Source organism: Salmo salar, chromosome 04, assembly GCF_965601325.2.
Source record: "Salmo salar chromosome 04, fSalSal1, whole genome shotgun sequence".
NCBI classification, from domain to species: Eukaryota; Metazoa; Chordata; class Actinopteri; order Salmoniformes; family Salmonidae; genus Salmo; species Salmo salar.
In genome coordinates this window covers 35,884,266-35,911,966 of record NC_138294.1, presented here as the reverse complement: position 1 = coordinate 35,911,966, position 27,701 = coordinate 35,884,266, and the positions used below count along the sequence as shown (strand labels likewise).

At 42.0% G+C, this 27,701-nt stretch overlaps 1 protein-coding gene across 1 annotated transcript; it reads left to right on the top strand.

The window, feature by feature from the left end:
• Positions 1-1,878: 1,878 nt before the first annotated feature.
• Positions 1,879-27,235, top strand: LOC106602815 (transmembrane protein 272). The gene is made up of 5 exons (XM_014195706.3): positions 1,879-2,138; positions 11,280-11,363; positions 11,806-11,856; positions 11,972-12,181; positions 26,236-27,235. Exons 2-5 carry the CDS (start codon positions 11,300-11,302, stop codon positions 26,442-26,444), a joined length of 534 nt encoding a protein of 177 aa, XP_014051181.1. The 5' UTR covers positions 1,879-2,138; positions 11,280-11,299; the 3' UTR covers positions 26,445-27,235.
• Positions 27,236-27,701: the final 466 nt, after the last annotated feature.

Below are 27,701 nucleotides of genomic sequence, written 5' to 3'. Positions count from 1 at the left end.
CATGGTGGGATCTTTTGGTGTAGGTCAATTTAATTCTGCGAGAAATGGTTGTGGAAACGCCTTGATGTGCAAATATTGATATAATAACCACCACATAGAAGTGGACTTGGAGTCACGCCATGATTTGTTGTTTGGTCCTCCCACACTGACCACATGCACACCAATATCCCTTTATGATTGGGGATAGGCTACTCAAGTATTCTGGTTTTGAGTTAGTGCATATAAACATCATATCCCGTTTACAATAACCAGAAAAAAATCTTGTATCTTGGTTATGAGAAACCCGGATAAGAGGCCTGGGATATGCTGATCTAATGGCATGTAAACATCTCATCCCATTTGCTGATGTTTTTGCAGTCTGTGCAGGCTCAGTTTCACATATCATGGGTGTTGTGTGATGATGTTTTCATCTGATTGTCAAACAAATCACTTCATAAAGTAGACTACCTGTTCGATCCACCATAATAATTTAGCCTACTATAATTAATGTACTATAATTTACTACTGGCTACTTTCACCCCTGATTTCCAACATTTGGTACGCCATATTATAATTTGACATTTGGTAGGCCATTTGTTTGTTAGCTATAGCTTGATACATGCAGCTTCTCTTCTGTCATAACTTGTTGCACCAGAAGACTAAATACATTGATATAATTAATGCCTTAGTAATCTAACACAGGTTCAGTTTTTGGTTTCGTTTAGGGACTGGAGAGAAAACGCAATAACTCCAAAACAGTGAAAAGATTGGTCCTGTGCAAAATGTCCAAATGTCATCAGTTTGATGGGTTTTAAGGAAATGAAAAGCTGACAAAATGAAGAAACATGTTTCTGATAAGATTTCAGTTGGTCTTGGTGCATATTTTATGTGGTTGAAATACTGTCTGCTTACATAACAGTGTCAATGATACTCATTCACATTTTCTCAAGAGATGTTGACAAAAATAAATATTATATATTTTCCACTTCTGTTCCTGAGGCAAAATGAACATTTGTTGTAAACTTTCACTGCAAGAAATACATAATTCTCACAGGGTCGTAAAAAATAAATAGTCTATATTATGAGATTATTATGGATAAGAGCAATAACACTTTTATTTGTCAAATGGCATCAATCATCATGTCACCAGAATAAGACCCTTGATATTTATTGGAAAAGGAGCAGTACAAGTTGATGAGCTTGATGCTCCTTTCAATAAATATTGAGGGTCTTATTCTAGTGACATGATTGATGCTTGACTACTATTTGACAAATAAAAGTGTTATTGCATTTATCCATAATAATCTCATAATTTTTATTTAACCTTTATTTAAAACTATTTATCTAACCATTAACTAGCCTTGTATCTGTGAGCTGTTGGCTAAAGTAGACACATTTGCTATTTAATGCAATAGTTTTTGTGACAAAACTATCCGTAGAGTTGAAAATGCGATGGAAACACAGTGAACTTTAGATTTGTATTCGTTAGGCCTACATGAAAACTCCGATTTGGTCCGACTGATAGAAACACACCACTGGTGGTAAAATGCGCATATTTTCTTTATGCGGATTTTTGAATATTTGCATGAAAATCAGTCGCCAATTGGATGAAAACCTAGCAACTGTCACGTTTCCTCGAAACAGCAGAAGTTGTCAGACTTGCTGTCCGTGCATGTGTTGACCTACCTCCCCCTTCGACTTCCGTCTACAGTCAGCTACTTTCGGTTTACCACTCAAACACACCCATTGGCCGTGTTCGAGAACATCAAAACGACTGCAGGGAATAGCCGACTGACTGATCTACAAATCATCTTTCATAATAAATAATTACTCATTCATATTTATAGATCAGTTGGTCACAATTTACCCATGACACATTGCTGTTTTGATCCTGTAGATCGTTCATATCATTGTGCGGGTTTCGGTATGTTCAGCAACAGCGTGATGCGCTGGGATGGTCCCTCCCTCCGTCACTCCACCCCAGCGGAGCAACGGAGAAAGAGGGAGGAAGTTTACAGAATTGAGTTCGCTGAATCTTCTCAGTCTACTTTTTGCCTTTACTTTCATTTAGCCTCTAACCTACATTCATCCGTCTCTACTTTTATTGACACCATCGCATTAACTGGTGATTTGTACACTGTCACAACTACGACCGACAGGTAAAATATTATTTTAGGATATTGTAAACTTTTTGCGAGCTAAGAAAATACTATGGGTGTATTCATTCCGCCAATTCTGTTGCAAAACGGTTCTTAAATGGAAGCGAATGGAACGGCGAGTACCTACTTGCATTTGTCCAATATAAGCGTATTTGTTTTAGTTGCAACTGTTTCGCAGGATGAATACACCCCAGATTATGGTCAGCAAATGGTAGGCCTACTCTGTTTAAAAATTGCTGCAGAAAAGCGCACCTTTATTTGCTTGGGATGTCAAGCAACAATGCAGCGTTTGTAAAATAAATCGAAAGTCCCCATTCTTTACACCCGATAAATAGAGGTTTTTCCAGGTGTGCCTCACCTGTTGTTAGCCTCGTACGACCCACCCTGTTCTCGCGAGTATACATTCTGTACATTCCTGTTACGCTATATGTCCCTAATAACTAATGTTGTAACAGCAAGTGAGAAATGTGCCTGCTTTGATTTAAAAAAAAACTGTCCACGGATAGTTTACCACAATTAACGTGATTTGATCAATCTTGTAAATAATATTAATCCTTGTACAATTTTAACAAATACATTGTTAGGCCAATTTAGGCCATCACCATATCCATAATGTTGTAGCCATAACTATAAAATATTAGTAAAATGGTGAGTGAGTGGCTGCTCTATTTCACAAGACCAAAGGAAATGCAAAAAGCATGTGATTGGTGATGTGAGATTGTAATCCTCAGCTGGAGGAGAGCCAATTTCACAGCAAGATCTGGATTCTGTGTAATACTTGATCCAGAGCTTGATCTGAAGTTAAAACTACTTGTAGCTTCGTTTGGAGAACGGGGGATCAACCAACCACAGCTATGATATTATCTCTCTCTCTCTCTCTCTCTCTCTCTCTCCTCTCTCTCTCTCTCTCTCTCTCTCTCTCTCTCTCTCTCACACCAGCTGAAATATATATATATAAAAACATTTTTACCTGGACAATTCTGTACACAATGGAAAGAGGCCCGTGCAGAGAATACTGTAAGCAATGACCATTGGAGTATGGCCTTGGAGGCTCAGGCTGTAGTAGGTAACATAATGTTGGATTATGGAATGTGGTTGAAATCTTAAACTGAAGCCCTCTTGTCAGTTAACCCACTGTTCCTAGGCCATCATTGAAAATATGAATTTGTTCTTAACTGACTTGCCTAGTTAAATAAAGGTAAAATAAAGGTTCAATAAATGATGTTATACTACCCTGTTCTAGTACTTATTCTACTACTCTTTACTCAGAGACATTCTTACCCTCTTAGAGCAGCACAAGGCTCAGCCACTGAACTCGTGAAGGCTTAAACCAGATATCCTTGGCTTTTACTATGAGGCTGACTGCTGCATTGTTAGCCTCAGATGTGGAGTCATGCCTTTTCAGATTTACTAGGTAATTGGCTTACTGTGGGTTACCAGGGGTTCTGTTCATGCAGCATGTGTTAGGCCTTGTGATAGGCCATTTGTTCCCAGAGTTTTCCCTTGTGGTCAAACAGAACAGGGCCCGGTATTATGATACCGATGATTTGTCACCACAGATGCTTTGTTTAAGTTTCTGCCACTGTGGCTAGATGGAGTAGGTCTACAGCTACATCTAGTGGTTGCGTCGGGGACAACAGTTGTTGACAAGTGTAGCATTGAAGCTAAAAGGTGCTGCACGGTCAATCCAATGTCTGCATGGTGATATGGCCTCTGCAGAAGTCAGGGCATTCATACTTCGCGGTGCATCAGAGAGCTGTTGCGAAGGAAGCTGTCAAGGAAGTGACTTTGTGTTTATACACGACCTCCCACCCTCACCTACCGTCAACCAATCATGTCAACCAATCATAAATAAGAATTTGTTCTTAATAACTCACTTGCCTAGTTAAATAAAGGTTAAAAAAAAGCTTTACGGAGCCCTCTGTATTGTTAAAAAATTTGAGAGGTGCACGGCGTTGTAGTACAGATCTCATTTTGACAACGCAGTTGCATCACACCATCCATATGGCGCCTCCGACAACATTTTCGAATCAAATGTCTTTTAGCCAAACTCCTCATTCTCCTAACCTGCTACATTAATTCACCTAACTTGCTGCGTTAGTTGTACTAACCTGCCACGTTAATTAATCAAACCCACCACGTTATCCTAACCTGACAAGTTAATTATCCTAACCTGCTATGTATCCTAAACAAACCATCTGTGCCGACAAATCATCAGTATCACCACACCTGTTTTCCGATAGTGATGGAATTCATGCTGACAAGTGTTTTAATGATGCATCGTTCCTACAACAGTCGAAGATGTAACAATACACCAAGCAGAGAGAACGCTTGCTAATTGCGTCGTTGGAGCATGTGTTGATTCTGATAGGATCGAAAGTAAGGGAGAGCTGCTTTCGGATCAGGCTACACATCATGAAATGCAGTACCAGTCAAAAGATTGGACACACCTACTCATTCAAGGGGTTTTCTTTATTTTTACTATTTTCTACATTGTAGGATGACAAAACTATGAAATAAAACATATGGAATCATGTAGTAAGCAAAAAAGTGTCAAACAAATCAAAATATATTTATATGGCCTCCCGAGTGGCGCAGTGGTCTAAGGCACTGCATTGCACTGCATCGCTGTGCCACTAGAGATTCTGGTTTCGAGTCCAAGCTCTGTCGCAGCCGGCTGCAGCGCACAATTGGCCCAGTGTCATCTGGGTTAGGGGAGGGTTTGGCCGGCAGGGATGTTCTTGTCCCATTGCGCACTAGTGACTCCTGTGGCGGGCCAGGCGTAGTGAATGCTGACACGGTCGCCAGGTGCACGGTGTTTCCTCCGACACATTGGTGCTTCAGGGTTAAGTGGGCATTGTGTCAAGAAGCAGTGCGGCTTGGTTGGGTTATGTTTCGGAGGACGCACAGCTCTTGACCTTCACCTCTCCCGAGTTCGTATGGGAGTTGCAGCGATGAGACAAGACTGTAACTACCAATTGGATACCACTAAATTGGGGAGAAAACAGGGTAAAAAAAATCTAAAATAATAAGATATATACTGCTCAAAAAAATAAAGGGAACACTTAAACAACACAATGTAACTCCAAGTCAATCACACTTCTGTGAAATCAAACTGTCCACTTAGGAAGCAACACTGATTGACAATAAATGTCACATGCTGTTGTGCAAATGGAATAGACAACAGGTGGAAATTATAGGCAATTAGCAAGACACCCCCAGTAAAGGAGTGGTTGTGCAGGTGGTGACCACAGACCACTTCTCAGTTCCTATGCTTCCTGGCTGATGTTTTGGTCACTTTTGAATGCTGGCGGTGCTTTCACTCTAGTGGTAGCATCAGACAGAGTCTACAACCCACACAAGTGGCTCAGGTAGTGCAGCTCATCCAGGATGGCACATCAATGCGAGCTGGGGCAAGAAGGTTTGCTGTGTGTCAGCGTAGTGTCCAGAGCATGGAGGCGCTACCAGGAGACAGGCCAGTATATCAGGAGACGTGGAGGAGGCCGTCGGAGGGCAACAACCCAGCAGCAGGACCGCTACCTCCGCCTTTGTGCAAGGAGGAGCAGGAGGAGCACTGCCAGAGCCCTGCAAAATGACCTCCAGCAGGCCACAAATGTGCATGTGTCTGCTCAAATGGTCAGAAACAGACTCCATGAGGGTGGTATGAGGGCCCGACGTCCACAGGTGGGGGTTGTGCTTACAGCCCAACACCGTGCAGGACGTTTGGCATTTGCCAGAGAACACCAAGATTGGCAAATTCGCCACTGGCGCCCTGTGGTCTTCACAGCTGAAAGCGGGTTCACACTGAGCACGTGACAGACGTGACAGAGTCTGGAGATGCCGTGGAGAACGTTCTGCTGCCTGCAACATCCTCCAGCATGACCGCTTTGGCAGTGGGTCAGTCATGGTGTGGGGTGGCATTTCTTTGGGGGGTCGCACAGCCCTCCATGTGCTCGCCAGAGGTAGCCTGACTGCCATTAGGTACCGAGATGAGATCCTCAGACCCCTTGTGAGACCATATGCTGGTGCGGTTGGCCCTGGGTTCCTCCTAATGCAAGACAATGCTAGACCTCGTGTGGCTGGAGTGTGTCAGCAGTTCCTGCAAGAGGAAGGCATTGATGCTATGGACTGGCCCGCTCGTACCCCAGACCTGAATCCAATTGAGCACATCTGGGACATCATGTCTCATTCCATCCACCAACGCCACGTTGCACCACAGACTGTTCAGGAGTTGGCGGATGCTTTAGTCCAGGTCTGGGAGGAGATCCCTGAGGAGACCATCCACCACCTCATCAGGAGCATGCCCAGGCATTGTAGGGAGGTCATACAGGCACATGGAGGCCACACACACTACTGAGCCTCATTTTGACTTGTTTTAAGGACATTACATCAAAGTTGGATCAGCCTGTGGTGTGGTTTTCCACTTTAATTTTGAGTGTGACTCCAAATCCAGACCTCCATGGGTTGATAAATTGGATTTCCATTGATTATTTTTGTGTGATTTTGTTGTCAGCACATTCAAATATGTAAAGAAAAAAGTATTTAATAAGATTATTTCAAATATGTAAAGAAAAAAGTATTTAATAAGATTATTTCATTCATACAGATCTAGGATGTGTTATTTTAGTGTTTTTGAGCAGTGTATTTTATATTAGAGATTCTTCAAAGTAGCCACCCTTTGCCTTGATGACAGCTGTGCACACTCTTGGCATTCTCTCAACTAGCTTCACCTGGAATGCTTTTCCAAAAGTCTTGAAGGAGTTTCCACATATGCTGAGCACTTGTTGGCTGCTTTTCCTTCACTCTGCGGTCCAACTCATCCCAAACCATCTCAATTGGGTTGAGGTCGGGTGATTGTGGAGGCCAGGTCATCTGATGCAGCACTCTATCACTCTCCTTCTTGGTCAAATAGCCCTTACACAGCCTGGATGTGTGTTGGGTCATTGTCCTGTTGAAAAACAAATGATAGTCCCACTAAGCGCAAACCAGATGGGATAGGTTATCGCTGCAGCATGCTGTGGTAGCCATGCAGGTTAAGTGTGCCTTGAATTCTAAATAAATCACAGAGAGTGTCACCAGCAAAGCACCCTACACTATCACACCTCCTCCTCCATGCTTCACGGTGGGAACCACACATGCGGAGAACATCCGTTCACTTACTCACTTACTCCACCTATTCCGCTGGAGCGGAATAGGTGGAATGGTATCAAATACATTAAACACATGGTTTCCAGGTGTTTGATACTATTCCAGTTGCTCCGTTCCAGCCGTTATTATGAGCCATCCACCCCTCAGCAGCCTCACAAAGATGGCAGTTGGAACCAAAAATCACAAATTTGGACTCATCAGACCAAAGGACAGATTTCCACTGGTCTAATGTCCATTGCTTGTGTTTCTTGGCCCAAGCAAGTCTCTTCATATTATTGGTGTCCTTTAATAGTGGCTTCTTTGCAGCAATTCAACCACGGTGGCCTGATTCACGCAGTCTCCTCTGAACAGTTGATATTGAGATGTATTTATTACTTGAACTCTGTGAAGCATTTATTTGGGCTGCAATTTCTGAGGCTGGTAATTCTAATGAACTTATCCTCTGCAGCAGAGGTAGCTCTGTGTCTTCCTTTCCTGTGGCGGTCCTCATGAGAGCCAGTTTCATCATAGCGCTTGATGGTTTTTGCGACTATACCTGAAGAGACTTTCAAAGTTCTTGAAATTTTCCAGATTGGCTGACCTTCATGTCTTAAAGTAATGATGGACTATCGTTTCTCTGTGCTTATTTGAGCTGTTCTTGCCATAATATGGACTTGCTCTTTTACCAAATAGGGCTGACTTCTGTATACCGCCCCTACCTTGTAACAAGACAACTGATTGGCTCAAACGCATTAAGAAGGAAAGAAATTCCACAAATTAACATTTAATAAGGCACACCTGTTAACTAAAATGCATCCCAGGTGACTACCTCATGAAGCTGGTTGAGAGAATGCGAAGAGTGTGCAAAGCTGTCATCAAGGCAAAGGGTGGCTACTTTGAAGAACCTCAAATATTTGTTTAACACTTTGTTGGTTACTACATGATTCCATATGTGTTATTTCATATTTTTGATGTCTTCACTATTATTCTAAAATGTAGAAAATAGTCAAAATAAAGAAAAACCCTTGAATGAGTAGGTGTTTCCGAACTTTTGACTGGTACTAAATACTGAACAAAAATATAAACCCAAAATGTAAAGTGTTGTTCCCATATTTCTTGAGCTCAAATAAAAGATCCCAAAAATGTTCCATATGCACAAAAAGCTTATTTCTCTATAATGTTGTGCACAAATTTGCTTACATTCCTGTTAGTGAGCATTTCTCATTTGCTAAGATAATACATCCACCTGACAGCTGTAGTATATCAAGAAGTTTATTAAACCGCATGATCATTACACAGGTGCACCTTGTGCTGGGGACAACAAAAGGCCACTCTGGAATATGCAGTTTTGTCAAACAACACAATTCCCCTCAAGTTGAGGGAGCTTGCAATTGGCATGCTGACTGCAGGAATGTCCACCAGAGCTTTTGGCAGATAATGTAATGTTATTTTCTCTACCGTAAGCCGAGGATTTGAGAATTTGGCAGTACGTCCAACCGGCCACACAACCGCATACCACGTGTAACAACGCCAGCCCAGGACCTCCACATTCGGATCCACGCTCCTACCTTTATTTTTAAGGTATCTGTGTCCAACAGATGCATATCTGTATTGCCAGTCTTGTGAAATCCATAGATTATGGCCTAATGAATTTATTTAAATTGACTGATTTCCTTATATGAACTGTAACTCAGTAAAATCTTTGACATTTTTGCATGTTGCGTTTCTATTTTTGTTCAGTGTACATTGAGACAAATTACAGACAGTAGCCTACAAGTAGAAAAATATAACTAACTTGATTGAAATTGGCCTATAGCCTACTGTTTATATTTGAATGCAGTCATCTCGGTTTGTTTGTGTCAACTGCAAAGACATTGGCAACTTTGTACTTGTAGTCAACTTTGTTCTGATGTTATCGGCATCCCCCAACCATACACACACCCCATTTCCACACACACACGCTACTAAGACACAGGCAATACTGCTGATACAACATTTGCGGTACAGTACAGTATTTCTCAACCATTTTTGTACTAGTACTGGTGAGACATGGTCCTCCTTTTTTTACCAGCTAATGCTTAAAACAAATACAATATGTAAAAATACCACTGCAGATTAAACTCACCAGTATAACTTTGCCTCTACTCTAGCCATTGTGTTTGCCTCCCTGTTATGCATCTTCTCTGCTGTTACTCTGTGCATCTTCTTGTTCTGTCTGTCTGTCTGCTTAAGCCTTATAGATTATAAAAGCCAAGCTAACAACTTAGGCTATATTGCAAATTAGTGCCTGTCATATTTGTTCTTTTGAATTAACAACTACCCCAAGTGTTAATTAGGGTAGTAGGGGGTAACTAGCCCCCTGGGGTAACAAAAAATGTCCTCTGTGTCATCACAACTTTTTGAGATATTTTTGCACTTTACTGTTTGACCAAATCCTGGTTTTAGCCGCCAAAGAAATTGTACGTTTTAAGTGAGGTGACAATGTAGAATGTGCTCTTTCTACGTTTATAGGCACATTTAAAAAAAACATACGATCCATGAACTTGGCTGTAATTGATGAGTCAGAGCAGGAATCTTTGCGGATGCCGCATTTGAATTTGAATGTGAGTTTGCGTGAACTCACCTCAGCCTATCAGAAAACAGGCGGTAGGGCTGATCATTATCTGATCAGCCAAATAATCATTATAGATTAGCATAACAGAGAAATTGTGCAAAAATCTAAAATGAGAAACTTAACAGACCCATTTGTATATAAACAAATATTTTTGCGTGTCAATTTCGACCAGCCCACCGAACTAAAAAAATGGTCCAGCCCATCTGGCATTTTCCAGAATTGCCAGATGACCAATCTGCCGCTGGAGAGACAGATAAACCATGTGATTCTAAGTTTAGCAGAGTGTATAAAGTGACGCGTAAGGGCACAAATGTTCATTAAATTAAATTTAGCTTTTGTATGCTACTTTCTGTAATTTCTGAACTGCATCTGAGGTTTACTTGTTTGGTGACCTAGGTCTTGTTCATTAGGGCACGCCGTAACAAAATGTTTTGCAATGGAAACGAAAACAAGTGTTTCTTTTTGAATGAGTCCAGGGGTGTATTTATTAGTCGGATTCTGTTGCAAAACATTTTTGCAACGGAAACCTTTTACTCCAAACCAAAGGAGGTTGGTGGCACCTTAATTTGGGTGGACGGGTTTGAGGTAGCTCAGTTGGTAGAGCATGGTGTTTGCAACGCATGCTGTTTGCAATGCCAGGGTTGTGGGTTTGATTCCCACGGGGGGCCAGAACAGAAAAAAAAATGATATGAAATGTATGCATTCACTACTGTAAGTCGCTCTGGATAAGAGTGTCTGCCAAATGACTAAAATGTAAATGACTAAAATGTAATGGCTGGAGCGGAATAGGTGGAATGGTATCAAATACATTAAACACATGGTTTCCAGGTGTTTGATACTATTCCAATTGCTCCGTTCCAGACGTTATTATGAGCCATCCACCCCTCAGTAGCCTCCAACTGCTCCAAACATTGTTGAGTTCCATTTTGTTCTTAAAGGGAAGTTGTAGTTCAGTCATCTCTCTTAAAAAAAATAAGTGTCTGCAAGAAGTTGGAAGGAACCATGTGGACTTCACTCCACTTTAGAGCGTGGAAGAATTTGTCATTCATAGATGTGCAGCTCATGTCAAATACTTAGCATAGTATTCAGATTGGAATGGCAACGCGAGGAAACCATACAATTAAAATACACTACAACTTCCGTTTATGAACCCAGCAGCTTTTATGTCATGTTGAAGAGCGTCTGGAGTAAATGATTTATGTTGCAAAACGTTTTTCAACACTATCCAACTAATGAATACACCCCTGGTAGTTCCTCTTTGTTTCATTCAGTTTTCTTCTGTTTGGTGCCTAATGAACACGACCTGGTTGACATGCATCCATCCACAGTCGCACAGTTAAATTATGATGATTATGATGAACTCTAGACTCTAACAGCTCACTGTCTGCCTCACTCTGCAGATCAGTGAGTATCAGCAGAAATGGAGGACGGGACTCTACTGCAGAACATGCGCCAAGCACCCAAACCAAGTACTCCTGTGCTTGGTATGCTACCCTACATACAGTTTTCAAGCTGTGTTTTTAAACTGTGTTTTTGTGTTGTCTTATGTGTGAATGTATGGGTGTGGGTGTTAGCCGTTTTTTTTTCATAGTTCCTCTGTGCCATTATATGTAACCACTTGTGACCGCATGTTTTATCTGATGCAACTGTAGTCTTATTTTCTCTGCCTGGTGTTTTGAGGTAGCTTGTTGATAAGTGGCTAGCCACTGTACACCGCTGAAAGGAATAATACACAAAAACGATCTTTTTGGTATTTTTTTCATTAATCCACAGTAGATACAGTTCCAAAATGTTTTGCATGTCAGGATTTAAGTTTTCAAGATATAGGACTTTCAAAAAGCTAATTGTAACTTGCCACATCATCATGAATGCAGAAACATTGAAAGATAACTTGTGATTGTCTGCCTTGTTCCTCTGCGCTTTCAGTCATATCCAAACTCATCATGACTGCCTTGCCAGTTGCCCAAATCGCAATAGGTATGTATCATATACTATTAATTAAAAGTATTTTTATTATTACACGCATATGTAATGTTAGTTACCTTTGTTTAGCCTACTTTCTGACACCCATACACCTTCTTCTCCCAACTAGGTGGTATGTTCCTGGAGAACTGCCCCCAGCAGCACTATATCCCCATCTACCTGGTGGTGATGGGGGTGTTTGCCCTGGCCCTGGCTGTCCTGTCATGCCTACCCTGCACCAGGGAGCAGGATGAGGGGGAGCAGCAGAGCCCTCTCAGCAGCCTTTGTACCGCCTGGAACTCTCTAGTGTCACTATTCCTCTTCTGCTGGTTCATAGCGGGTGAGAAAAGATGAGAGTGGTTGTAAATGGTGTGAACAACAGTGAGATGTAAAAAGTTGTAGGTACTTAAAGGGCTATTGCACTTACTGATTTGGCATTGTTTTAGATTTGGTTCATTAAGAAATGCTAGCGGCCATGCCTGAGTAAAAAAGTATCTATTATATTGACAAGAAAGCCGAGTGACCGCTCTAACAATGAAAATACATGTCCTCAATGATTGAAGGCAGGCGAGATCAGGTGGGACCATTCTAGCCAATGAGGGGGCAGATAGTTGCCGGAATGCCTGGTGCATCCACTTATGTCAGTACATTGGTAACAGCCTAAACATTATGAAACTTCTATCTGATCAAATAAGCCTGACGTAATTTGACACTCTCTCATAGACCTCCATACAAAAAGGGTCTCATCTCACACAGACAGATTTTAGGCGGAGTAAATCCTCTCGCTTTGCCTCTTCCTCTCTGACCGAATTCAAACGTGAGTTGGTTTCGGGGTGTGGTTTGAGGTGGGATTACTCCGCCAAAAATCTGTCCATTTGAGATGAGACCTTTCCTTTCCAAAGCAAAAACAGATTAAGAAAAACGGAAATATCACATTTACATAAATATTCAGACCCTATACTCAGTACTTTGTTGAAGTACCTTTGGCAGTGATTACAGCCTTGAGATTTCTTGCGTATAACGCTACAAGCTTGGCACACCTGTATTTGGGGAGTTTCTCCCATTCTTCTCTACAGATCCTCTCAAGCTCTGTCTGGGCTGGGGACCGTCACTGCACAGCTATTTTCAGGTCTCTCCAATGATGTTCGATCGTGTTCAAGTCCGGGCTCTGGCTGGGCCACTCAAGGACATTCAAAGGCGTATGCCTAAGCCACTCCTGCTTTGCCCTGGCTGTGTGCTTAAGGTCATTGTCCTGTTGGAAGGTGAACCTTTGCCCCAGTTTGAGGTCCTGAGCACTCTGGGGCAGGTTTTCATCAAGGATCTTTCTGTACTTTGCTCTGTTCATCTTCCCCTCGATCCTGACTATTCTCCCAGTCCCTGCTGCTGAAAAACATCCCCACAGCATGATGGTGCCACCACCATGCTTCACTGTGCCAGGTTTACTCCAGATATGAGGCTTGGCATTCAGGCCAAAGAGTTCAGTCTTGGTTTCATCATACCAGAGAATCTTGTTTCTCACGGTCTGATAGTCTTTAGGTACCTTTTGGCAAACTCAAACTGGGTTGTCATGTGCCTTTTACTTGCCACCCTGCCGTCTGGCCACCCTACCATAAAGACCTGATTGGTGGAGTGCTGCAGAGATGGTTGTCCTTCTGGAAGTTTCTCCCAGAAGAACTCTGGAGCTCTGTCAGAGTGACCATCGGGTTCTTGGTCACCAGATTCTCTGGTATGGTCCTTCTCCCCCGATTGCTCAGTTTGGCTGGGTGGCAAGCTCTAGGAAGGGTCTTGATGGTTCCAAACTTCTTCCATTTAAGAATGATGGAGGCCACTGTGTCCTTGGGACCTTCAATGCTGCAGAATTTCATGAGGTAGTCACCTGGAATACATAGTTTTGATGTCTTCACTATTATTCTACAATGTAGAAAATAGTAAAAGTAGGTGTGTCCAAACTTTTGACTGGTACTTTATGTAGATAAAGTATTTGTTTTTTATTTTGAATAACTTTGCAAACATTTCTAAAAACCTGTTTTCACTTTGTCAATATGGGGTATTATCAGTTGATTTGATGAGATAAAAAAAAAAAAAAAAAAATGTAGAATAAGGCAACAGAATGTGCAAAAAGTCACGGGGTCTAAATACTTTCCGTATGCACTGTATAAAAAGGAAGGACCAAGTATTCCAAGTCGCAAGCCTCTGAGGATCAATGAGGTAACTGGGAGGCTCCAACAAAAGGAAAGAGAATCCAATCCTGGACTCTGACCCTCTCCCTAGCCATATTACTGACACATTGGCAGTCTTGACCGCAGTAAAATTCCACGTGACCATTGAGTCACGGTAACCTCCTCTTATGCACTCTGGACATGAGTTGGTACTACCCAACTTGGTAACGATCAACAGGTTGCTAATGGCCTGGTACTCAGGGCTCTATTGTCCCTGCATCAGGTCGCTAATGGCCTGGTACTCAGGGCTCTATTGTCCCTAGGTATAGGTACGATACATTTATTAAACATAAGAATGAGTGTGAGTTTGTCTCACAACCCGGCTCATGGGAAGTGACAAAGAGCTCTTATAAGACCAGGGCACAAATAATAATATAATAATCAATAATTTTGCTCTTTATTTAACCATCTTACATATAAAACCTTATTTGTTCATTGAAAATTGTGAATAACTCACCACACGTTAATGAGAAGGGTGTGCTTGAAAGGATGCTCATACATCTGCAATGTTGGGTTGTATTGGAGAGAGTCTCAGTCTTAAAACATTTTCCACACACAACTAAATGCAGGCACAGACTTTCATGCTAGTGAGGGCCGAGAATCCACTCTCACATAGGTACGTTGTTGCAAAGGGCATCAGTGTCTTAACAGCGCGATTTGCCAAGGCAAGATACTCTGAGCGCAGCCCAATCCAGAAATCTGGCAGTGGCTTCTGATTAAATTCCATTTTCACAGAACCGCTTGTTGCAATTTCGATGAGGCTCTCTTGTTCAGATATTGATAAGTGGACTGGAGGCAGGGCATGATAATGAATTCAGTTGTTTGTGTCATCCGTTTCGGGAAAGTACTTGCTTAATTGCGCACCCAACTCACTCAGGTGCTTCGCTATATCACATTTAACATTGTCCGTAAGCTTGAGTTCATTTGCACACAAAAAAATCATACAATGATGGAAAGACCTGTGTGTTGTCCTTGTTAATGCAGACAGAGAAGAGCTCCAACTTCTTAATCATAGCCTCAATTTAGTCCCGCACATTGAATATAGCTGAAGAGTCCCTGTAATCCTAGATTCAGATTATTAGGCGAGAAAAAACATCACCCAGATAGGCCAGTTGTGTGCGAAACTCGTCATCATGAAAGCGGTCAGACAAGTGAAAATTATGGTCAGTAAAGAAAACTTTAAGCTCGTCTCTCAATAAAAAAAAAACGTTTCAATACTTTGCCCTTTGATAACCAGCACACTTCTTCTGTATGTTGTAAAAGCGTTACATGGTCGCTGCCCATATCATTGCATAGCGCAGAAAATACACAAGAGTTCAGGGGCCTTGCTTTAACAAAGTTAACCATTTTCACAGTAGTGTCCAAAACATATTTCAAGCTGTCAGGCGTTCCCTTGGCAGCAAGAGCCTCTCGGTGGATGCTGCAGTGTACCCAAGTGGCGTCGGGAGCAACTGCTTGCACGCGCGTTACCACTCCACTATGTCTCCCTGTCATGGCTTTTGCGCCATCAGTACAGATACCAACACATCTTGACCACCAAAGTCCATTTGATGTCACAAAGCTGTCCAGTACTTTAAAAATATCCTCTCCTGTCATCCAGGTTTCCAGTGGTTTGCAGAAGAGGATGTCTTCCTTAATTGACCCCCCATAAATGTTAACGGACATATATCCGGAGCTGTGCCAGGCCCGCCACGTCTGTTAACTCATCCAGCAGTAATGCATAGAATTCACTGGCTTGTATGCGAAGCAGTAATTGTTTTAAAACATCTCCTGCCATGTCACTGATGCATCATGAAACAGTTGTTTGATGATGGCATTGTCTGTATCGTTTTTTTTTTGCCTTTTCCCCCAGCATTGTCCCAGCCATATCCGCGGCAGCAGGAAGAATTAAGACCTCCACAATAGTATGGGGCTGCCTGTCCTAGCCACTCGGTAGCTCACCATATAAGACGCTTCTAGCCCCTTCTTATTAATGGTATCTGTTGCTTTTATACATTTCTTACTACTCGAAAGCGTCTTAGTTCTTCCACAAAATACTCCCGTAGCTTATTTTTCAAATTGGCATGTTTTGTTTCTAAATGTCTGTGCAAGAGTGAAGGTTTCATATAACTCACTGTGTCTGAGGAAAGGCACTACTCCCAATATAAGTGAAGCCCAAATCAATGTAGTTCTCATCATATTTGCGCCTCTTCGATGGTCCAACGTCTGTCTGTTGTTCGGTGCTTTCCCGGGTAAGGGGGCAATAGCTCTTCAGCTGCATCAGATTCACAACTGTAAGTGTCCATGCTAGCTGGGCTAACAACAAATGTAGAATTACTGATGCTGCATTGGATGTGCTCGCGAAAACAGAACAACTTATGTCGTCGACAGGTGCAGTTGTAGTACTGCTGGTAGTAGCAGTACTACCAGTAGAGGTGGTATGTGTCTCCGTGGACCTGGGCCTTACTAAACGGACTGTTTGAAAATGTGAAGAAATTATTTTCAAAAATAAATGTGAATCACATTTTTATTTGGCGTACCCCCGACGGCATTGCGCGTACCCCAGTTCACTGCAATGCCGTTCACTGCAATGCCGTTCACTGCAATGCCATTTACTGGATGGACTGGTTACCTGATGCTACTGTACACTTCAAACTTTCTATCCTTTAGTCTGTGACAGAATGTATAGGCCAAGGCAATGTTGATGGTTCATTGATTGTGTAGGGCGGCTTACAATTATTAGCCTACAATTATTGTGAATTTGTATTTGATTTTGAATAGCCTAGTAATTGGGAATTTTTATATTTTCATAATTAATAGGCTGACACATCTCACCACCATGTATTTCTGTCTCCTTCATTCCTTTCTCAAGTGCACAAAGAGAGGGGCAGTAAACAGTTTAATGAAATATGTTTAGTTGTGAAAACATGTTACTATCGATGTTCCCGAACAGATTTCACTTGGTTTCCCAAATGAAGTACTGCGTAGCTGCAGGAATAGGGTCAGAGAGCCCATGGCATACAGAGTTTGGGCTGAATATCGCCTTTCGTCCAGAGAGACTGCATGCTCCTCAAACAGTGGTTGATGTGTGGAGTGAAATAACTGGAGTAGCCTACCCCGCATGAGTGGAAAACCAACTGGAGGGAAAGTGGCCTCCACTATTCAAGTGCATACGGATGACATGTATTTTTACCCCCTGCCCCTGCCCATTTGATAATGGGACATTCTAAATCTAAACTCATTTGACATATTAGTAAAGACAAGATTAAATTGAGAATGGTGATTGGGGAAAATATGATCACTTGATGACAGAACAGCCTGTGCAGCCTGAGGGAAGGAACAGAGTGCAAGATTTTTCTTTTACTTTCTCAGTAGCCTAAAGTCGCATCATGCAGCACATATATGTTTTGATTTCTAAGACATTCTAAGGTTTGTATCATTCAACACTAAAGTTAAGTCTAGGTATAGGACCTGTTTCAAATTATCAATTTTACGCTCCAGGAATGGGCAAAATATCCTTTCTATTTTATTCAGCTATGTTCAATTATATTGTTCTTACTATAAAATCATATAATATAAAATAATAGCACAGGGTTTATAAGCATATCTGGTCTGCTAATATGAACAAGCCTTCAGCCTATGGTAGGGGTCATCAACTAGATTCAGCCACGGGCCAACATTTTTCTTGAGTGGATGGTCAGTGGGCCGGAACATAATTAAGCAATAAGGCCCGAATGGGTGTGGAATATGGCCAATATACCACGGCTAAGGGCTGTTCTTATGCACAACGTATTAGCCTTCTACATCTAGTTACATATTGAACTTCCATCTTCTCAGGCCAGAGGCACAACAATGTATGAATTAATGTTTGGATCAGAATCGCCGTTATAATCATTGGCCAGTAAGGAGAATTAAGTAAAACCTCAAATCCTAATCCCTATCTCCATCCATGGCTAATTTAGGAAAGGGACAATTTTAGCTAGCTAGCTAGCTAGCCAGCCACAACACAACGAGATGCAACAATTCATGTTGTTTCTGTTAATGACCTATGCTCTCAAAGCGATTTGATAAGAAAGATGCCAAATCCAAGCTGGCTTCCCTTGACACTTTTTTTGTTTGTTTCCAGGACCATTCACATTTGAGCTCGCTCAGTTTAGCTCAACCCTGATTGGCTAATTTGTTCTACTTTTTTTGTCAAGGGAGTCCAAATGCTCGCTGGCTTTCCTTGCATTCAATGCTATGGGTGACAACAATGTCAGACTTGTTTGGACCAGACAGCATCAGATAAATGGCCTTCACCATGGACAAAAAGAGGGGCGCTGTTTTGCTTGCTCGGATGCTTTCTCCTGTGAAATACATTCCGCTGGGGTGACTCATGCATTGGTCTTGGAAACTGAAGTAATCCCAACAACGCTATAAAGATATATGCCATTTATGGCAAACAAGAGGCACCTTAGTATGGTACAACTTGCTGTATGGGATTGTTTATGGTGGCTGCGGATTGTCTGTGAGATAGCGGTCTTTGTGCATCATGCTTGATCAGCTCCACCTCTTCTGCAACTCTTTTACTGTCCATCAAAGCCCAGGGATCATCTTCAAATGTGTGTGTGGAGCTGTGCTATGTGCCTCACAACCAATGCTTCTTAGTCATAGTCTATGACCTATTTACACTAAGTAACCTGAGATCACCCTCACAGATTCTGTCATTCTCCACATCTCTTGCTGGGCGCAACCCATTTCACAATCAATGCCAACCACCCACAGTTTAATCTTGGCCAAATGATCATCAAACCTGACTTCCAAAGGAATATAAGGAAATACTTTATGTAGTACGTGACCTGCAGAACTTTTTGCCACATTCAACATAACAAACTCCACCCACAGGCCAATTAGGCGTTGGAAGTCTGTGACAGTACTTTCACAGAATTTCCTTCACAATCCGATAACCAACCATTCAACTACTAATATAACCAACCATCCCCAGCATCATTCAGGCTGTTAGTCAATGGGTCTCTTTGCAGCTGCATCTGCTGATGTAACCGATGTGAAATGGCTAGCTAGTTAGCGGGGTACGCGCTAATAGCGTTTCAATCGGTGACGTCACTCGCTCTGAGACCTTGAAGTAGTTGTTCTCCTTGCTCTGCAAGGGCCACGGCATTTGTGGAGCGATGGGTAACGATGCTTCAAGGGTGGCTGTTGTCTATGTGTGCAGAGGGTCCCTGGTTCGAGCCCAGGTAGGGGTGAGGAGAGGGACGGAAGCTAAACTTTTACACTGACTGCGTATAGCGAACTGTAGAAATGGAAACTGATCACCCCACCAGTCATACAGGAACGATACTACCCTTGTCGCTGCAGCTTTCCCAGAATGACCAGTTAACTGTGCAAGCTGGTCAGGCCCCAGAACTACAACCACCACTGGCTACTTTGTCTCCTCACCCTGTTAGGACACACTCATGTCCTGGTCACCTCAAAGACTTTCAATCAACCTTGCACACTTAGTTTTAGTGGGAAAAAGAGGGCTGAACATATACACTACTAGAGTAGCTTACTGTTTTATTTTGGTTGCTTTGCTGTAACTTGGTTACGGTACTGTGCGCTTGTGTCATGAAATGCTTATAATATTTTGTGGAATTGCCCATTGTTGATATGCTTTAAGAGCCCGATTTAGGAATGTATGCCTTTCCTATGTAAATTTGGCAGTGTTGTAGTACTCGATACCGGTGTCAATGTGGTCTTGGTCTTGTCTCAATGTGGTCTTGGTCTTGTCTCGGTGTCGGATACATTTGTACTCAGTGTTGACTCAGTCTCGGACAGTGAGGACATGTAATTTCTTCCCGAGACCAGTGGAGTAAAAAGCTCATAATTATTAGCTTCCATTCTGTAAGCTCGTAAAACCGCTTTCCCAGGCCAAATATACACACTCCATTCTTAAAACACTAATACCTGCAGTCTTTATATCTATTATAGACATGTTTGCAAACTGGCGAACCTATTGGACCTAGGCCTTCAGTGTGTTACAGGTTTGTGATGCTGAAAGGACAGCAATGGTAATACTCATGTAGGAGAGTACATTGTTTTGTAAAACACAAAGCGACAGTGGCGTAATGGAGGCTGTACGCCGTATACCCACTTTTATGGGCATTGTATATACTCACTTCTTAATCCACACTGATGCCTATCAAAGTAGTGGAGGTATACGACTTATCAATTATGTAGTACAAAAGAGAAATCCTTTCACAATGTAGCCTACACACAGCCTAGTTTCAGCGGAATATCATCTGCAGGCAGCAAGAGCGCACAGCTCTCATCTGGTTTTGGCATGGAGCAGCTCACAGAAGAATGACATTGGTAGCCGGTCGGTAGGAAAGACTTTTTCGCCGTATGATATCTACCAGTAAATGCTAATTAAGGCAACAATGGGTATGCAAACCAGGTATGGAAAATTTTGATCCGAAGTCTTGGTTAGTAGGCAATTTTTTATCCGCAATTCAGTCATCATGCCTTGTTTGCATTAGGGGCGTAGGCATGGGTGGGCCTGGGTGGACACAATCCCACCCACTAGAGAGCCAGACCCACCCAATCAGATTGAGCAAAAACAGAAAAAGAATACATTATTATTACAAAAATAGTCCACGGTACCCCACCCCCCCAAAAAAATATATTCATTTATATTTTTCTCAGACCTCCTAAATGGTCTCCTAATGTGGTTTAAGCATTGTTGTGGACTTAGAACATCACATGTTTGTTTTTCTATAAAGAAAGTGTGGAAAACTAATAAAAAACATGGTAAAACAGAATTTTCACCCATGGGGCCTTTCCTTCGCTGGGCAGGCCGTTTGGGATTTTTTTTTGCAAACTTTTAGTATGCACCACTACACAACTACATAGGGCCAATGGAAAGACAGCAGTCACACACAGCGTGATGTTAAAGGATAAGCAGTCCATTCACTCGGACATACACTACTGTTGGTCCAAAGTTTTAGAACACCTACTCATTCAAAAGGTTTTTCTTTATTTTTACCATTTTCTACATTGTAGAATAATATGGAATGATATGGAATCATGTAGTAACCAAAAAGAGTTAAACAAATCAAAATATATTTTAGATTCTTCAAATAACCACCTTGATGACAGCTTTGCACAGTTGACTTGGTCTCGCCCCCCCCCCCCCCCCCCCCCCTCTGGTCTTGACTCGATTTGCTCCGGTCTTGGATCGATCTCACTTTAGGTGGTTTTACCTTATTTAGTCGTAACGCACTCTGCAGGTGTGGCTACCTTGCGCACTCTGAATACATTTCATTCAACTACCAAAAACCCTCCCACTTGCTGGCCAACAGATTTTCTAGTGGAGTTTTTATTCAATAGGGTACATTTATCTTAAGCCATCCCTTTAAATACAGTGTACCTTTCATTAGAATTGGCCACCCTCCCCCTCTTGTCGACAGACTCAATAGAATATATCGAGAGAACAGGTTCAGAATATTAGGGATCAATGAAAGAAAGCCATCTAAATATATGAATATTCGTCTCAGTTACAGCACCAATTGGTACATTTAAAAATACTCTGATCTTGTAGATTATTTAGGGTTAGGAATGTATTTATGAATCATAAAAAAACAGGTTTGGAGAGCCTTTACGAATGAAAGAAAGAAATCGGTGGAAAATTGCCACATTCAGGTCTTTAACCCATGGTAATGTTGGAAGATTAGTGTACATAGAATTATAACAGGAAGACTAGTGTACAATAGTAGGCTATACCCTCGTCTATTGCCTGACCTAACCATGGAACTGTGTGATGACACAGCCAAGTATTGCGCCATGAGTCAGGTTCCAACTTTTACAGCTTAGTCTGTGCTCTGTTCCATAATGATTTAATTAGCCTACATGTGTTTTATTATATATACAAAGTATGTGGATACCCCTTCAAATGAGTGGATTCGGCTATTTCAGCCACACCCGTTGCTGACAGGTGTATAAAATCGAAGCACACAACCATGCAATCTCCATAGTAAAACATTGGCTGTTGAATGGTCTTACTGAAGAGCTCAGTGACTTTCAACGTGGCACCATCATAGGATGCCACCTTTCCAACAAGTCAGTTTGTCAAAATTCTGCCCTAGAGCTGCCTCTGTCAACTGTAAGTGCTGTTATTGTGAAGTGGAAACGTCTATGTGCAATAATGGCTCAGCCGCAAAGTGGTAGGCCCACAAGCTCACAGAACGGACCGCCGAGTGCTGAAGCGCGTAAAGATTGTCTGTCCTCAGTTGCAACACTCACTACCGCGTTCCAAACTACCTCTGGAAGCAATGTCAGCACAAGAACTTTGTCAGGATCTTAATGAAATGGGTTTCCATGGCCGAGCAGCCTCATACAAGCCTAAGATCACCATGCGCAATGCAAGCGGCGGCTGGAGTGGTGAAAAACTCACCGCCATTGGGCTCTGGAGCAGTTGAAACCCGTTTTCTGGAGTGATGGCAGTCCGACGGACGAATCTGGGTTTGGCGGATGCCAGGAGAACGCTACAGGCCCGAATGCTGTGCCAATTGTAAAGTTTGGTGGAGGAGGAATAATGGTCTGGGGCTGTTTTTCACAAATCTGTGCTTCCAACTTTGTGGCAACAGTTTCAGCATGACAATCTGTGGCTCAGTTGGTTGAGCATGGTGTTTGCAACGCCAGCATGGTGTGTGCAACGCCAGGGTTCTGGGTTTGATTCCCATGGGGGGCCAGTACAAAAAAATGAAAGAAATAAAAAATGCATGAAATGAAATGTATGCATTCACTACTGTAAGTCGCTCTGGATAAGAGCATCTGCTAAATGACTAAAATGTAAGTGGAAGAATATTTTCAGCAGCTGCTGGGTATTGTAGGTACCTTGCCTTGTTTATAAGTATATATCTTTTTTTTGTTGGTCCCGTGTGGCTCAGTTGGTAGAGCATGGTGTTTGCAATGCCAGGGTTGTGAGTTTGATTCCCACGGGGGACCAGTACGGAAAAAAAAACATGAAATGTATGCATTCACTACTGTAAGTCGCTCTGGATAAGAGCGTCTGCTAAATGACTAAAATGTAAAAAAATGTAAATGTAATGACAATGCCCCCGTGCACAAAGCGAGGTCAATACAGAAAGGGTTTGTCGAGATCAGTGTGGACAAACTTGTGTGGCCTGTGCAGAGCCCTGACCTCAACCCCATTGAACACCTTTGGAATGTTGACTGCGAGCCAGGCCTTGTCGCGTTGCACAACATCAGTGACCGACCTCACTAATGCTCAAATCAAATTTTATTGGTCACATACACATGGTTAGCATATGTTATTGCGAGTGTAGCGAAATGCTTGTGCTTCTAGTTCCGACAGTGCAGCAATATCTAACATGTAATCTAACAATTCCACAACAAATACCTAATACACACAAATCTAAATAAAGGAGTGGAATAAGAATATATATAAATCTATGGATGAACAATGACTGAGCGGCATAGGCAAGATGCAATAGATAGAATAAAATACAGTATATACATATGAGATGAGTCATGTGAGATATGTAAACATCATTATTAAAGTGACTAGTGATCCATTTATTAAAGTGGCCAATGATTTCAAGTCTGTATGTTGGCAGCAACCTCTGTGTTAGTAATGGCTGTTTAACAGTCTGATGGCCTTGAGATAGAAGCTGTTTTTCCAGTCTCTTGGTCCCAGCTTTGATGCACCTGTACTGACCTCGCCTTCTGGATGGTAGTGGGGTGAACAGGCAGTGGCTTGGGTGGTTGTTGTCCTTGATCTTTTTGGCCTTCCTGTGACTTCGGGTGGTGTAGGTGTCCTGGAGGGCAGGTAGTGCCCCCTGTGATACATTGTGCAGACCGCACCACCCTCTGGAGAGCCTAGTGGTTGTGGGCAGTGCAGTTGCCGTACCAGGCGGTGCTACAGCCCGACAGGATGCTCTCAATTGTGCATCTGTAAAAGTTTGTGAGGGTTTTAGGTGCCAAGCTTCTTCAGCCTCCTGAGGTTGAAGAGGCACTGTTGCGCCTTCTTTGCCACACTGTCTGTGTGGGTTGACCATTTCAGTTTGTCCGTGATGTGTACGCCGAGGAACTTGAAGCTTTCCACCTTCTCCACTGCGGTCCAGTCGATGTGGATAGGGGGGTGCTCCCTCTGTTGTTTCCTGAAGTCCACAATCATCTGCTTTGTTTTTTTGACGTTGAGTGAGAGGTTGTTTTCCTGACACCACACTCCGAGTGCCCTCACTTCCTCCCTGTAGGCTGTCTCGTCGTTGTTGGGAATCAAGCCTACTACTGTGGTGTCGTCTGCAAACTTGATCTCGTGGCTGAATGGAAGCAAGTCCCCGCAGCAATGTTCCAACATCTAGTGGAAAGTCTTCCCAAAAGAGTGGAGGCTGTTATAGCAGCAAAGGGGGGACCAAATCCATATTAATGCCAATGATTTTGGAATGAGATGTTTGACGAGAGGTGTCCATATACTTTGTCATGTTGTGTATTATCAACTGTTACTAATGATCCTCATTAACAACATGGCCGTGAAGGCGTTTACAGAGGAATCAAATGAAGGTAAACAAAACAATGTAATTAAATGGTAATGTAGGCTATACCAACTGAAGAGAACTAACAGTAAATTGGCAGTTGAATGTGTTATTAGGCCTGACAGTCGATACTGAGTGGCTAAACATAGAAATAGGAAACAGAGAAAGTCGGGGTAGCCTATAATTAAGACATTCGAGAGTTCCCATCCCTGCAAGTTAAAAAGCCATACAATTAAAATTCTTCATAATGATAGGCTTCAGTTTGCTGCCATATGACTGGTTTCACATTTGTCTCCAGCGATTATAATGTAAAATATATCTAAAACAAGTGTCTAATATACAATTCCCTTATCCAAATGGATTACTAATTTACCTAGCTCTTATCAATACAGTGCATGGAGAATGGTGTCATTTCTATCTGGAAAAATACATTAGATGCTTTTTCCATGATTTCCTCAAGCTTAAAGCTTTCGGGGCGGCAAGTAGCCTAGTGGTTAGAGCATTGGCCCAGTAACCGAAAGGTTGCTGGATCGAATCCCCGAACTGACAAGGTAAAAATCTGTCATTCTGCCCCTGAACAAGGCGTAACCCACTGTTCCCCGGTAGGCCGTCATTGTAAATAAGAATTTGTTCTTAACTGACTTGCCTCGTTAAATAAAGGTTAAATTAAAATAAAAAAGTGGCGGGAATTAAGTCAAGGTCAGACTATTGTGAATCTGTAGACACCACCACACCTTCATTTATTCAATCTCAACCCCAAATGAATAGTGGCTGGATAGTACGCTATTCTCATGCTTAAACACCAGGTCAGAAAACAGAGAGAAAAGTGTGTTAAAAAAAGGAATTCCATTCCATTTATGCATGCTTAATTCAGGTCGGAATCGGGCCCAAGAGCATAGGGAGCTGTGAATAACAGTTCTACCATAGGCAACACAGGTTCTTTGAGAATCGAAAAGAGTGGAAATACACGACAGGAAAATCAGAAGCCGGTATCGGTTCACAAGTTAATTTATTTCTCTTCCAATTTCGGCTCCATTAACCAAGTTAACTTTTGCTTAGCAAACAAAATGGAGGGAGGATATAACATAAGTAACACAATCAAATAATTAAATCAAACAAAAACAGGTTTCAGTGCAAGGAAAGCACATGAACTTTAATCGTATCCTTAACGTAAATCATAATCTCATCCAAGTAATACTTATCTTAGCCAAGGCTTCAAAGGAGCTCTGCCACAGCCTCCAAAAAACCTAACTTCACTCTCACCTGGGCAGCCACATCTTAAACAAATGTTATAAAGGGGCAGGGACAAATGGGGAGCAAATCGCATTACTTAATGATTCAAGCAATAGCACATGGGTAGAAGCATGCACAGTAATTAAGGGCATTTGTCACACCTGTGACAGCTACATAAAGATTTTGGGAGGATTAAACTAGCAGAGATCAGAGTATGTTGTTGTTTGACAAAATCTGTACATATAGGGCCAGTCTCCTCCCTGGACTAAGAAGCACTCTCAATGAAGACTCTCTTTCTAAGCATGTTTTTTTAGTCAAGGACAACTTAATTTGTGCCCAGGAACCCACAAAACCATTCCATAATGTATTCAAAAGGGTTATCAGCCTTCCTTTCTATTTCTTCACCCTCCCTTCTATCTCTCCATCTACAGGCAATGTGTGGATCTACTCTATATTCCCTGCGAACTATAATGAAGAAGTCGCTCTCCACTGCAACAAAACCCTGTATCTGTTTGCCTTCTGGACCACCACCCTGGTATACATCTTCCTGGGCATGCTCATGGTTGGGGGCTGCTGTGTGCTTGTATGCATGTGTCTGTGTGGTGGAAGGGGGCTAGGCTCGAACAATGCCGATGTCTGAGGGGGAGGCGAAGGGTTCATATCTGGGTTCAAATATTATTTGTTTCCTTGCAAACACTTTAGTTGTGCTTAATTGAGCTTGCCTGACACATTGGAAGCAATAGAATGGTCCCAAAAGTACAACCCCTACCCATCTGGCACTCCAGTCAGGCTAAATCAAACACTGAAAAGTATTTGAAGAAGAAATCCTATTTGAACCCAGGTCTATTGGGTGGGGAGGGCATGGGGATCAGGGCTCTGGTGAGGGAGTTGTGTTTCAGAACATTCAGATATATTTTGTAGAACCGAGACAGTTGGATTGTGTGTCATGTTTGACACGGAATCATTTGTTTTATTCCTTACATTTCTATATGCACTGTTTTGAACATTAAATGTCACTGAATACACCTCTGTTGGGTGGGGAGTGTGGGAGTGGTGTGGTCCTATCCAGGTCCTGGTGCTCAAGGAGGGTTCAACACACACTGCACATTGCACTAGCATAGTGAAAAAGGATTATCCATACTACCATGCCTTCTAACCTTTTGTACTCACAACCTGTCTGTATGTGTGTCAAATAATCTGCTTCATATTACCAAATGTACATTGTTAAACAGTAATCTTTCTGTAATCGCTTTCTGGTCTATTCTTTACTCTGTATATTCCAGCATAAATAAATGTAATCCATATGTAATGGCGCCTCCACATGAATATGACTGTCTAGATGAGAATTTCACCCCGTAGGCATAATGTACTGAGAATAAAGTGACACTTGTCTTTCTCAGTGTGCTAAAATAAAATATGTGTCTGGATGTGCCTCTGCCTTTTCATTCTGAGGAAAAATAGTCTATTTAAAAGAAATGTTTGCGATGCAAGTTGTTTTCCTGTGTAACGTAATGATTTTGTGTGTTGATTAACGGAAACATTAGTTGACTGAGTAGTAGATTTAATATATCATGCATGTCATTTGTTCAACAATACAAAATCACACTTTTAGCAAATAAACATATTCAACCGCTCTACTAATTGCAGGTCATACACAGCTTACTTTAGCATATTAGATGTATAGTACCAGTCAAAAGATTGGACACACCTACTCATTCAAGGGTTTTTCTTTATTTGTACTATTTTCTACATTGTAGAATAATAGGGAAGACATCAAAACTATGAAATAACACATATGGAATCATGTAGTAACCAAAAAAGTGTTAAACAAATCAAAATATATTTTAGATTTGAGATTCTTCAAAGTAACCACCCTTTGCCTTGATGACAGCTTTGC